The sequence below is a fragment of the Malaclemys terrapin genome, chromosome 5 (assembly GCF_027887155.1).
Source record: "Malaclemys terrapin pileata isolate rMalTer1 chromosome 5, rMalTer1.hap1, whole genome shotgun sequence".
Lineage (NCBI taxonomy): Eukaryota > Metazoa > Chordata > Testudines > Emydidae > Malaclemys > Malaclemys terrapin.
This window is the reverse complement of record NC_071509.1, coordinates 130,582,450-130,596,593: the sequence shown is the minus strand read 5'-3', so window position 1 is coordinate 130,596,593 and position 14,144 is coordinate 130,582,450. Positions and strand designations below refer to the sequence as shown.

Below are 14,144 nucleotides of genomic sequence, written 5' to 3'. Positions count from 1 at the left end.
GGCTCTGGGTTTGGGGAGGGGGGTCAGAGGCTGGGGTAGAGGGTTGGGGGTGCAGGCTCTGGGGTGGGACCAGGGATGAGGGATTTGGGGTGCAGGAAGGGGTTCCAGGTTTGGGGGGGCTCAGGGCTGGAGCAGTTTTGCCTTTTGAAATACTTACTTTCTGGGCGAGATTCCTGGTTTCTGTAAATTGGCCTGGCTTCACTGACGCCAATGGAACTACACTGATTTACATCAGCGGAGGGTCTGGCTCATTGTTTGTCTTGAGTCAGAAATTAACTGCAGTACTGAGAGGCTTACAACTGTGCCTAGGATAAGAGTCAGGTTCTCACAATATTGCAGTCTCTCCAAAGCCAGTTCTATGGCTGTTTTTAAAAAATGTTTACTCTTGCAGTGATTTTATATTGGTACCTGGAACCTGTACCCTGGGATAAAACACATGTATGGAATGTTTTTTTATCAAGACCTGCCTTTGGTAAACCAGTGCTTTGCTTTGATGAGTTAAATGTGGTCATCTTCCCATAATACACAATTGGAGGTAAATATTCAGCTGCAGATCCAGTCGTTTCAATTGCACCAATCTCCTTCCTCTAAGGACAGCCTTACTAGGAGTAAACTAGATTTGTGCAAATACCTGAAAGAGCAAGCTCCTTGCCTAATCCTGTGTTAGATGGCACATGCCAGGAACCTATGTTGTTGTGCCGCATGCACATGGGCGCACACATACACTTACACAGAAGACATCAGCTGAATGATTATCTGTAGACTTTTGGGTCCAATCCTAGTGAAATCACAAGGAGCATTTACATTTAGTCTTGTTAGTTTGGTGCACAAACACATGTTTCAGTCTCCGATTTTCCACAGAGCTTGCGTACATGACTTTGTGCAACATGAGCAGGTGGTCACCTGTACCAAAGCACCCACCACCACTATTAGTTTAAACTCTCCTAAGATTCTATTACACTTAATCCACATTTTCAGCAACAAGTAGGTGTGGACACAATGCAAGGTTATCCCACACTTAAATGTGTAGTGCTTGTCTTTTGAGTTAGATTCACAGCTTCCTTGTTTACTCATGATGCTATTACAGGATTGTTGGTTGAATTGCTTTTAAAGTATTAATGGCTTAGAGGACTGGGCAGCACAATTCTTACAGCTCTTTGCTGAAGGATTCAAGGGAAGACATACTTCTATCTGTCAAACAATGGGCTTTCCCAAACAAGAAATGAAAACGGCATAGGTTTTGCTTCTACCAAAACTACAAAGAGATCCTTTAAATCCCCAAGTCTCTTCGTGTTATGAAGGGACACTTCAGGGATAAGAGAAGGCGACAGTATGAGTTACTTCGTAAATCCAGTTCTGTCAGCCTCCCACCCGACCACATTCAGTTTCCTTGTTTTCTTGGCAAGGGATGGAACAAAAGAGCTCTGTTTAAACACACCTACGGGGAAAATTTGATTTGTTCACCTCCTCCCTTTTAAATTTTCAGTTCAGCTCTTATTAATGAGATCCTGTCATAACAGCGGGATAAAACCGATCTCTTTCCTTCACTGAAGATCAAAGGTGCCCTTAAAACTGAAATAATGGTTTGTTCTTCGGGAATCTTTAGCAAATGGTTGGCAAAAAAATAGTGAAATGGTGTTATGGCCTAATTTTTCTTGTGGATACAAGGGATCATCATCCTGTTGGATCAGTGCCCATGTCTGCAATTAAGATACACAAGGAAAAATCTCTACAAGAAGCCAGTGGGCTTGGTAACAATCTTTGAATATGTTTATGTAAACAGAATTTATGCTCACTATGTTCATGTGTATCCATGCGTGTCAGCCTATCAGAGTATGTGTTGATGAGCATGTATTGGCATGAGGATGAGTGTGCCTGGATGTGAATGTGTGCTGTCATGTGTACATATGGCAGCATGGGTGGATAACTCAGTGTTCTTTCAAATTAATTGCCTGAAAAGCAGCAGCAAACAGAGGCCTGAGGAGTGATATGTGCTGATTAACATTTATTTGCCAATGTCCATTTACATGGCTCTTACCCCAGACAAAGGAGCCGAACGACTGGGTGTTGCTAATATTTCGGATCCCTCTCTCTTTCTACCTAGGCGGGCTGACCTTGTGGGCCGACCGCACTCCTGGCATTCAACCAAATTCATAGAGAACCAACCCGATCCCAGCATGATGCAAATATCTCAGGGCACGATTGGCACTCCTTGGCATCAGTCCTACCATTCCAGGTAAGGGCCATGTGGTCTTGGCCATGTACTGTAAAACTCAGAGGAATACAGCAGAGTTGTTTTTTGTTTAGTGTATCATTCCAAGAAAAGAAAACTCTCTACTCATCCATAGAAAGTATCCTTCCTCTCTGAGCAATAAAATCAGTCATCCCTGCCAAATTGCCTGTCTACTGCAACCTGCTTCTGTGCATTCGGACAGATCCTGCCAGTCCTTACCCAGTCTTTACACGAGCAAAACTCCCATTGACTTCAATGGTAATTTTATGTGTGTAAGGACATACAGTTCAGTGAAGTCAGTTGAAAGACACCCAGTGATTTCATTAGGCTTTGGGTCAAGCACTTGGTAATGACTGCAGTATTTGGCTACTGTGATTATTATCATTATTTGTCTACATAGCTCCTGTTGGCGCTTTACATACACGTAGTAAGACCAGTTCACAAGGCTTCTAAGCTAAGGCCCTGAGCGAACAATGCACTCCAATGACCCCTAGAGCCTCACTTGACTTCAATGGGGCTCCGTATTGGCCCTAATATATACAGGCAAGATTTTCAAAAGCACTCATCATCCACAGTTGGGGCTGGATTTTTACAAGCCCTCAGCTCCTACGTGGCATCCAAATGAAGCAGCCAGCTGCATTTTATTTAGGTGCCTATATGGGAACAGTTGGCGATGAACTCCCTTAAAAATCTGGCCTTGTATTCCCACCGTCTCGGTCGGGTCTGAGTCAAATCTCAGCATCGCACTGAGAGCTAGATACCAACTCTAGGTAGGGACCTACCAAGTCCTACTGTACTACTGTGATATAACAGCTCAAGACCTAGAGCTAGTCGTGAAAACTGGTTCCTAAACCGATTAAACATTATGTTCCCTGCTCTACTCTGACTGGGCAACTCCTTTAAACCCATGTTAGGCGGAACACTTTTAAAAATGTGTTTAGCTATAATAGGATCTGAGAGAGACACTCCCCGGCCTTCAAGACCTCACAAACGTTCTCCACCCTGTTCCTTTCCCCAGCGAAGAAGAAAAAAAAAGTGGAATAAAAATTAGCAAATAAAAAATAAGAAAAGGACCCAGGCAGCATGGAAACATCGCCTGTCAGTGCAACAAGCTGCTTTCATGAGCAGTCACTATCGCCAAAGGTATTACATCACTGATGGTCCTCCCAGGGTGCGAAGTTCAGTGAGGGATTTCCTGATGTTGCCAACTGCTTTCTGCAGGGGTCAGAGTCATAATGATGTGTGTGTTTCCCTCCTAAGTCAGTGTGGTGGGTTACTAGTCCCAGAAGACTAGGCCTGGGATCCTAGTTCTGTTAAAAGAATATGGGATCAGACCCCTCCAGCTATTATTTAGGCTGCAAACTTGAATGAATGCCATGATCCCAGCCTCGGGGGCGGGGGAGGTTCTCTTTCCTACTGAGCTAAGAAGCTCCGGAAGACACTTGTCAGTAAGTGTCATGGGCAGTCTGGAGAGAGATGTCCACAATTCTACCCTCTTTGTTTCCCCTTGAAAGGCAGATGGGCTTCCGAAGGAGGATTGTCCACACAGCCTCTGTGCAAACCCTCTGGGCAACTTAAACGCTGGCACTGCAAATGTCAGCCAAGAACCAGCTCCAAAGAGCCTGGGCGGTGGGGCAGGGGAAGACAAACTAGGAGTTACAGTAGAAATGCGGGTTCGCCCTCCACTCAAATCATCCTGTTAGTAGCCCATTCAGCTGACAGCGAGGGGCTTTGCATCACAGCTGCTGCATTTCTGGCAGAGAAACTCCAGCCTGGATTCCCTGCTGCCAAGGATGCTTTTTCCTCCAGGTGTTTTTAATGAGGAACGCCAGTGGCATCTAGTGGTCAGTTTGCCAGCTCCCCGCAACGACTTCCCTAGGTGGATTGCCGGGGCCCTGGCTGAGAGTCTGGCGGTCGGGGTCTGAAACCCATAGTCTGCTGTTCATTTAAAAAAAGAAACAACTAAAATAAAATGTGAAAGCAGATCAGCAGCTGACACTGGACATGAACAACGTGGCTGTCCTGAGGTTTCATTGACATTATTCCCCTCCATGTCCGTATATGTGTCTCCGCACCCCTTTCTGCGCTTATCTTATCCTTTGCTTTGCTTTGCAGACAGAGTCCTTCTCGCTGCCTTTCCTTAAGGCTATCCACCCATCTCTCTTTCTAGCTGTTCTTTGCACAGCTTAGCTCCTTCAGTCCAGCTGTGCCTGGGGAAGTTACAGTGCGAATGTGTTTTGAGAAGTACCAGGGACTCTTTAGTGACTACAGATTAGCCTGGGGGCTGTTTCACCTTACAGCAGCTGCCTCAGAGGACCTGGTAACTTGCTGTTCAGAGCTACCGAGCATCCCCAACTCCCATAAGCTCCAGTGGCTCTTGTGGATGGTCAGCGCCTCCAATCTCATCGGACGTGCACACAGACAGGCACGTGCGTGGAGCAAGCAAGATCAACGGCCTGTGCAGGAACTGGGCCTGCCGTTCCAGGAAATACAGCTATTTCTAAGCTGAGTGTGTGACTACTAACCACCCCGAGTGGCTACCGTGTGACTGTTTTCTGCACACTACCAAAGCCCAGCCGCTGGGCAGCCCATCAGCTAGTGCTTCCCAGCTCAGATCCTTGCTCCCAGAGTGCCTGGGAGTGCGATGGGGCAGCCTGTTAAGCTCCTTGTGTAGGGGAATGAGGATATCTGTGTCCAGAGGGAGAGCTGCATAGGACAGAGGGAGAGGAAAAATAGTACCTCAAATTACCCTCTTCAGCCCCAGAAACACCTGATGGAGTGAAACAGGGGTTGTGAGCCCAGAAAGTCCCTCCCAACAATTTAAAACCTCCACACCTTCCCCCTTAATGTGAACAAACCCATTCTGAAACATACGTATGTCTGGAACAAGAGCACCTCCCTCCCTCCCAGTAACTACTTGAATAGTCTTCTTTATGGACAGACAGACTTCCAGTGACCACATCAGAGGTTCCTCCACCGACTTATATCTGACCTAGCTAATGCTCTGCAGATCCCTTAACGGGGAACGCCCTTGCCTGCTAAACTACATCCGCGGTGGGGCTGTAAAGACTTCCTGGGGTCTTATCAAAACACTACTGTAATTTCCTTCCCACACAGACATCCACACATACATGCCCCCCGTCTCCCTTCTGTCTTGTCTGTTTAGTTTTCTCACAGCAAACAAAATTTCTCTGCTACAGTTGAGTTTCCAGGAAGACTGCCAGGGTGTAGCCTTCAACTCCATAAAAAGAAAAAAAATGGAAAAAAAAGGGAGAGATTCAATTCCTCCCCCAAGCAGCCACTCCTACTCCCTTGCTCTTTCCCTCTCTGGCATCTGCATTTATTTTTATTTTTTAAATGCTTTGGATGGGTTTGATGGGTGCGGCAGATCTTCCCTGGCTCCAAAGCTTGCACAGTGCTTCCGCCTTTATTCCCCCCCACCCCCGCCGCCGCCCCCCAGTGATAAATAGGAGACATGTGTTGCAATGTCAAGCAATTTCTCTTAGTAAACCAAGATGACTGCAGACAGCGAACAGAGTCAGGCCCAAATATGGGTTTTCGTCTGTTCTTCTAAAAACTAAACATCTTGCCTCTGAGCTCGTTTATAAGCCAAAGCATGCCTCTCTTGCTAACAGTCTATTTTTCCCTTCTCTCTCTCTCTCCTCTAGTTCCTCCACGAGTGATCTCTCTGGCTATGACCATGGCTATCTGAGGAGAAGCCCTGACCAGTACAGCTCGTGGGGTAGCATGGAAACCTTGGACCATACCCCTTCTGGATATCCCCCTGGCCACCTTTCACCAGCCAAGTCCACCAACAGCATCGACCAGCTTGCCCAACTCCACAGCAAGAGGGACTCCGCTTACAGCTCCTTCTCCACCAACTCCAGCATCCCCGAGTGCCCGGCGCCTTCCTTCTGCAAGGAGCGCTCCTTCTCCATGGACAACGTGCACTCCCGAGGCAGCCCGCAGGAGGGGATGAGGCAGGCTGACATCAGGTACGTCAAGACGGTCTACGACGCCCAGCGAGGGGTCTCTGAGGAGTACGAAGTGAACTCCTCCACGCTGCGTCCAAGCGGCGAGGGGCGGACGCAGGCAGAAGGCCGTGGCTACAGCAGGCTGCCTGGTCACAGCCGGTACAGTGGAGTCCCCTTCTGGGGACAGCAAAGGAGGAGCTCCTCCGACAGTGAGGGTCAGCACCCGAAGGGGCCCCCCATGCCACCAACTCGCAGTGACAGCTATGCGGCAATAAGGCACCACGAGAGGCCCAGCTCCTGGTCCAGCCTTGATCAAAACAAGCCGTGTCGAGCTCAGCCAAAAGGGGCCTGGCCTCCGTCTTCTGGCACTGTCTCCCTGGGGCAGGGACAGCTGCTGAAACCCATGTTTGTGGAAGGGCAGCTGCACACTGTGGTGGAGAAAAGCCCTGAGAGCAGCCCCAAAGTGACACCGAAGCAGAGCTATTCCCAGGCAGCACAACCAGGACAGCCTTTGCTTCCTACTGGCATCTACCCTGTACCTTCCCCCGAGCCACACTTTGCCCAGGTGCCCCAGCCTTCGGCAAGCAATAATGGGATGCTCTATCCAGCTCTGGCCAAAGAGAGTGGATACGCGCCACCTCTTCCAGCCTCGTATGAGAAGGCCCCGGTCTGCAGCCATTCTGGCGTCGATGAGAATGGAAACCAAAGCTTTACAAACAGATCGGCCGTCTTTTATCGGCCAGACTATGGGCCACCAGCTGTGGAGAGAAAGCAGGAAGCAAAATTCGCTCAGTACAAACCTCACGGTACATCGGGCCCTGACGTCCATTCGACCCCTTCCCAAAAGGACAAGTCAGGTTCCCTTTATGTGACGTCGCATGGCATCCGAGAGAGCCCAAGCAACACCCCACACTCCAACCACAATTCACAGCCTCTGCAGGCCCGCTCGAGGGATGCCAGTGAAAGCAAAGTTCTCTATCAGCCCGAGGAGTACTGGGCGGCTGAGTTGCAGGAGGACAAAAATGCTAATCTACAGAAAAGTGAGAGAGACCCCGCCAGCCAGAATCAGTGGTGTTACAGTAAGGCCAAGCAGCATGGCTTTTCACCCTTGCCGAACAGCCTAGAGAGCACCAGGAGGCAACATAGTTTGGAGCTAAAGGAGAGGCAACAATGCGAGGGCTGTTCTGACGCCAAACGGTCTTTCACAAATCGCAATAATAAAGCAGAGAAGGATCAGAGAGGGCCAGGGTGTGGGCCATGGAACGATTTGGACAGACAAGCCTTCACACGGCATGAGAACGACGTCGCCGGCATGGCCCCATTCCACAATGCAGAGCCAAAGTATGAGGCGCCCTCTTCTCTGCTGCAGCCAAAGGCCTCCGATTTCAGCAGGAGCCGGCTAAGCTCCAGCAGTACCCAAAGCCTCCAGCCCGGGAAACTGGAATCCAGCAAGCCCCACTGTTCTGTGCTGGAGAAGGTCAGCAAGATCGAGCAACGTGAGCAAGGCAGTCAAAGGCCCCAGAGCATGGGGGTGCCCAGCTTTGGACATAATTATGGGCCAAATAGGCCAAGCCAATCATCCGGCGCTAGGTGCTCTCTTAACAGCACAGAGGACGTACGAAACAAGTCAAACTCCCAAGAGCATGGCCAGCCAGCCAGCGAACAGTGCAGGCGACCCAGCACGACTGGCTCTGAGACACCGCCGGGTGTGCAGCCGGTGAGCAGGAACGGGAGCGCGAAGCCTGAGGTGGTTGATTGGCATCCGGTGGAGCAGCAGATGGCAGGGGCAGCAAATCAGGCGCAGCAGAGCGAGTACTACGCTCTGACAAGGAGCAAAAGCACGTTCCAGCTGATGTGCGAGCCAGAGAAGGAAATCCTGTGGCAGGATAACGTCCAAGACGCTCCTGGAACACAGCTGGACACCTCCTTCAGCAGAAACTACAGAAACAGCATTAAAGATGCTCAGTCCAAGGTCCTACGAGCCACATCGTTCAGGCGCAAAGACCTCGACATCAGCCCATCCTTTGGGAGCAAACCCAAGAGGAGTGCACAGAGGCCGGCCTCGGCCCACGTTGGGATGAGGAGCACCACAGCATCCCCTCACATCCCCAAGGAGAGGCACAGTGTCACTCCTACGCAGAACAATGTCCCTCTCCTAGATTACCTTGAGAAGGAGAACCACGCTGGGCTGCCACAGCACATGTCCCGCATCGGGGGCAGGAAGCGGCTGACGGCCGAGCAGAAGAAGAGGTCCTACTCCGAGCCAGAGAAAATAAACGAAGTGGGTGTCTCAGACCGTGAGCCCTCGCCCTTCTCCTCCCAGAAGAAAGGCCTCCATTTCATCTTCCCAGAGAACACGGTGGCCGACCGGCGCAAGATCTTTGAGCGAGAGAACAAAGCGCGCTCCACCGTCAATCTCTCCAAGCCAGAGCTGAAGCAGCTGCAGCAGAACGCACTCGCGGACTACATCGAACGCAAAACTGGGAAGCGGCCTTCTCATGATGCTGGGGTCCTGAGAGAGCGCTCGCAAAGCTCCTACCTGCAAGCCAGCGGCCTGGACAGCCAGAGCCTCTCCTCTGCCTCCAGCATGAATTCGCTTCAAGATCAGAAGCTTTACCACCGGAGAGTGTCACTAGAGCAGGTGTCTAGAACAGGCCGGGTCTCCTCTACCCTTCCCCCTGGGCTGACGGGCTGCTTTGATCTCAATGGGTTTGAACAAAAGAAAGGGCACCAGGATGGCGGCAGCAGTTCCTCTGCAAGCCAGTTTAAAATGGACAGACGCCGAGATTGCAGAGCCAAACCGGAGCTCCCGAAAAGCACTCAGGCAGGTCAGCGTGGCTCACGCGACCAGCTGCTCTACAGGATGGAGGAGCAGGTCTTTGAAAAGGCCTCATTGCCCGGGAGATCTGGGAAATCGGTGTCTGCAGAAGACTTGCTCGATAGATCTGATAACCAGTCTGTCACGGTGCATGTGCGCTCCAGGTCGTCTCCCACAGCTGACAAGAAACACCGGGTAAGTCCATTGTCCAGTTGATATTCACAGGCTGGGGGTGTTATGATGCTAGCCTGACATTCAGTTATCCGTACTCACAATGCGGTTAAATGTGCCCTGCAATATGGACCATATGGTCTGTTTAAATTAGCCTGGGGCAGTTTGAAATGCCGGCTAGCTGGGTAGCACAGCCTTCCTGTCTTTCTCTTCCCCTGTTTTCTTAACGCTAGGGAGATTTGCTTGGGGAAAGGATGTTGGTGTAAATGCTTTTAAGAGTACATCTGCTCCTGCTGCTTATTCCTCGTCTGAAAGCCTAGGTCTAGAGACCTGGCTGCAGCTCAGAAGCACAGAGCACAACTCTGAAAAGGGGTGTGCAAAGGGGTCCTTAAGTCACCTTTCTGCTCCCCCAAGCCTAGAGCAGCAATGCAGTGGGCCATTTCCCTGGCATAAATTAGAGCAGGCTAGGGGCACTAATGACCCCCAAAGGCCACCACAACAGCTGGGGTGCAGGAAAGCCCAGGCATGCGCCCCTTTCCCCCAGCCATGCCCTCTCTGCTGCCTGCAGGAAGGGGTATGCCTTAGGAGCCATTAAATTACCTCTTCAACCCTGGAGGATCCCCCTACAGTCCAACTGCGGAGGAGAAACTGGGCCAATATTTTCCACATCCAGTTGGTTGTTGTGAAAATCGTGATGATGTCACAAGTGGGTGGGAGGGTTGAGTGACTGTTGGCAGCAAAAGAACTTCAAAGAAAGCAAGATCCCAGGCCAGCTCCTCAGCTGGTGTACATCAGTATAGCTCCATTGACACCACGGCCATGAGCGGAGCTGGGCTGATTCGTCCCACCGTTTTCATATAGGGTCCCTTCGTTGGAAAGAGAGAGAGAGGGTGAGGGAGATGGAGTGAAAACACAACATGAAAGCTCTATAGGCAGAATTCTTTCTAAAAATGTTTCCTGGCTGCCCACGTAGGCCCAGGTTTTAGGGATAGCTCCACTCAACAAGAGCATCTGCATCTGGAACCGCTGCCACTGTAAAAAAAAAAGTATCCAGTTGTGATATTCTAGTATTTAGTAGAATAAATTAAATAAGGATTGAAGCTAGCAGATGGAGTGCTCTGCTGAATGAGAGCCTCTCTGAAATGCACCAAGAATGGGAGTCTGCCCTTCCTAAACCCATCATACACTTCACTTTAAATCTCCCACCTTGAAATGCATCAGTCCTTTTGCTGCTTTTTAAATGGAAAGCATAAAAACCAGCACCTAAATATCAAATGGCTAGAACACCTTACCTAGGTAGTGCTCACCCCCCCCCTCCCCATCGTTTTTCCCCCCACTCTGGAGAATGGACCTATCTACATAACATTACTACAACTGCTGTCAATTGTGAAACATTTCATATTCAATGAGAGGACATATCCTTAAGAAAGAGTTATTGTGAAAGCCAAGAAGCAAAGCCCATTCTGACTCCTGGTGCATTTCAGAGCAGGAACAAAAATAAACAGGATTCCAGATGAGAAAGTACAGACAGATGATATTTTTTTCCCAACCACTAAAAGGTACTTTACGATGGCAGTCTGGAAACCAGTTGTTCCGAGCTCCTGTTTACCAAGCCTGTTGTCTCGGTCAGGGGCACAAATTGTGAGCATCCTGAGACCTTTTATTATTATTTTTCCTGTTGGCTTGTTTTTGCTTTTTCCCCCATGCATGCATTAGTGAGATTGAAGGTGCCAAATGGTGTGAGCTGAGGAACTGATGCTGGGAAGAAGAGAAACAATTGTGCAGATACTCTAATAGACCCCGGTTCAGGAAATCACTTAAGCATGTGCTTAAATCCAGCAGTAAGGGTAACACTTTCAAAAGTGTCCTCAATGATTTAGGACCCAAAGTCCTACTTTTCAAAAGTGCTTTAGGCTTTTGACTTTTGAAAATAGGACTTAGGCTCCTAAAGCAATTAGACACTATTGAAAATTTTACTCTTAGGGCTGGTCCACGCTAACCCCCCACTTCGAACTAAGATACGCAACTTCAGCTACGTGAATAACGTAGCTGAAGTTGGAAGTATCTTAGTTCGAACTTACCGCGGGTCCACACGCGGCAGGCAGGCTCCCCCGTCGACTCCGCGTACTCCTCTCGCGGAGCAGGAGTACCAGCGTCGACGGCGAGCACTTCCGGGATCAATCCGGGATTAGGGTGACCAGATGTCCCAATTTTATAGGGACAATCCCGATTTTGGGGACTTTTTCTTATATAGGCACCTATTACCCCCCACCCCCTGTCCCGATTTTTTACACTTGCTATCTGGTCACCCTATCCGGGATCGATTTATCGCGTCTAGAGAAGATGCGATAAATCGATCCCAGAAGATCGATTGCTTACCGCCGGACCCAGAGGTAAGTATAGATGTACCCTTAGACCCTGATTCAGGACAGCATCTTTATGTTTAACTTCGAGCACATACTTAAAAATCCACTGGGACTTAAGTTAAGTGTCTGCTTTCATGAATAGGGATGTTGTTCGGAATTGGGGCTAGAGCCCACAGTACAGAACCAAAAATGTAAAAGTGTGTGTGAGAAGGGGAACACACAATTTTTTTTTTTAACCAGCTCAGCTCCTCTGTGGAAAACATTCATTCCCATTTTATAAGCAGACTTCTTTGGCTCATTGTATTCTATTCAGCGCTTCGCTTATGGTATATGCTGTTCTCTTCATGCTGAATGTGAACCCCAGCACAGTGTCGCTGTAGGAATTTGTTTCAAGATGTGAGGAAATCGATAGCTGTGTGGAATTATTAGCCATCTGTCTGCAGAGCACAGTCTCTGTCTTCCTCTCTTTCTCTGCTCGCCTATCTTTCAGCTTCTAAATCAAGATCAGCCCAAACCCTCCCCCTCCCATGCTCAACAATGGAAAGAGAACAAACAAAACCAGGGGGAAATTGAAATGAAGGGCCCTAAATTGAAAACCTCATCAGAAAAGTTAGGGAGGAGAGGTTGAGCTCTTGAAATGAATGCTCGGCATTTACTGTCCTGTCGGGTAATCCTATGGGGGAAGCAATCCGAACCAGATTTCCAAAAGAACTCAGGGTCAGATTTTTCAGTGTTCAACACTGGATTTGCAAATGTGCACAGCACCCAGCAGTTCCCATGGAGACAAGTGACTAGCCTTTCAAAAGAGCCAAGCAGCCAACCTGCTGAGGTCCTTTGAAATCCAGCCATTTATTTTGGTGTCCAAATGGGAGTCTTTGAAGATCTGGCTGTGGGCGCATGGTCAGAAATGGACTCCGAAAGGACGGAGAGACTCATGACAGTGGAGCAGTGGTGGTGAGCCGGCTAGGCTTGGGTGGAGCTCTGGTGAGGAAGAGCTACATGATGGCTTGGTGTCCTAGGAAAAAGGATTTTGCTGCTACACGGCACCATTACCCTGGCCAGCTGAGCACCACTGCAGTACTGACAATTAGCTTCCACTTAGGAAGTCACAGGCCTCATCCGGTTCCCATTGAAGCCACCTGGGGCAAAACTTCCGTTGATTGTAATGGGAGCAAGATCTGTGCTGTGCTTGCACGGGCTGTCCTGCCAATCAGAGGAAGGGCATGATAGGAAAATGGCAGCCTCAGAATCACAGTATGGTTGAAGGCTCTTTCAGTCTCTGGGCAATATTCAACTCTGGCTTCCACTGAGGTAAGTCAGGCCACAGAGCCACTGGCCACAGAAAACCACCACAATCTCCCCTTCCTTGGGTGACCAGCAGGTGGCCAAGGCAGCAGGAAAGGGAGCGGTGTTGGCCGGGGAAGTGAGGGTAATGGCTGATTCATGGCATCTCCACAGCAGCCTTCACCGGAGGGCACCTCTGAAGGGAACGTAGGCCCCCATCCTTGTGTGGAACCTCGTAGGGAGGGTGGTGGTAGAAATGCTGCTGAGCAGGCCTCCGTGTGTTAGCTGGGGTGAATTCATTTGGTTTAGCCAGCACCTCAGAAGTTTCCTGGTGGCGTAGTTTTACTCTAACCACTAGACCACACTCCCATTCTTGACTTCCCAGTGTAAATGACACACCGAGTGCTCTGGTGTTAAGAAGCTTCAGCCGTTTTCAACTTGCTGCTCACTCTGCTCCTTATTGCGTTCCAGGACTTGCTGAGAGGGGAAAGTAATGAATTTGGCCACTTGGTGAAAAATCCTTCTTACATGGCTGGCGCAGGAGACAGGTAGGTTTATATTTATGTCTCTTCTCCAGCTGCTGGTGCTAACCCCTTTGTTGTTGGCAGCAACTGTAGTATGTCCTCGATTTAAATGAATGGGATATTAGGAGCTGGACAAACCTTATGCTTTGGGTGCACTGGGAGACCTCATTTTGGTTCTCTTATGTGGCACACCTGGGAGAGTTAGAGGGGCTAAGCTGCTGTTAGCTCTTGTTTTTCAGCATAGAAATTAGTTAAAGGTAAAACGCTTCTCTCAGGTCTCCTCTCCCTGATGCACATTTCTGTAGCATGGTCTGTCCTCGTTTAGTATGCAGAAGTCCCGTTAACTTAAAAATAACACTCCTCTCTGACAGTGTTTGACCTGCTATTGTTAAATGTCACGTCTTAAGTTCCTGGGTCTCTGTAAATCTCTACAACCACAACTGAGAGAAACTGGAGGAAAATTACCCTAATGTCCCTGTATGTTTATTTGGCCCTGATCCAGCAGGGTACCTAATCTTAGCACATGAACATTCCCATTGCTATAGGTGGGCAGGTGGTTAGGTACCTTGCTGGACTGGGGGCTTTGCCGTGAGGCAGTTTCCTTGTTTTCCATGTACAGTCAGGGTCTTTCTCTCCGTATCGGGGGAGGGACACATTTAAATTTGATTGTAAAGCCCACAAAATAGGTAGGGGGTGCAGGGGCATGCATAGTACTGGCACTGCTAAGTAACAGGGTTTTTGATACTGACCAGATTTCACGTTGATCTGTTCTAT

At 49.3% G+C, this 14,144-nt stretch overlaps 1 protein-coding gene across 5 annotated transcripts in view; it reads left to right on the top strand.

The window, feature by feature from the left end:
- SHROOM3 (shroom family member 3) overlaps positions 1–14,144 on the top strand; it is a 138,608-nt gene that overhangs the window by 100,307 nt on the left and 24,157 nt on the right. For all 5 annotated transcript variants that reach the window (XM_054030076.1, XM_054030079.1, XM_054030074.1 and 2 more), the window contains exons 4-6: positions 2,105–2,236; positions 5,902–9,220; positions 13,318–13,394. In XM_054030076.1, coding sequence (XP_053886051.1) covers positions 2,105–2,236; positions 5,902–9,220; positions 13,318–13,394 — 3,528 coding nt within the window. The remainder of the gene's footprint in view (positions 1–2,104; positions 2,237–5,901; positions 9,221–13,317; positions 13,395–14,144) is intronic.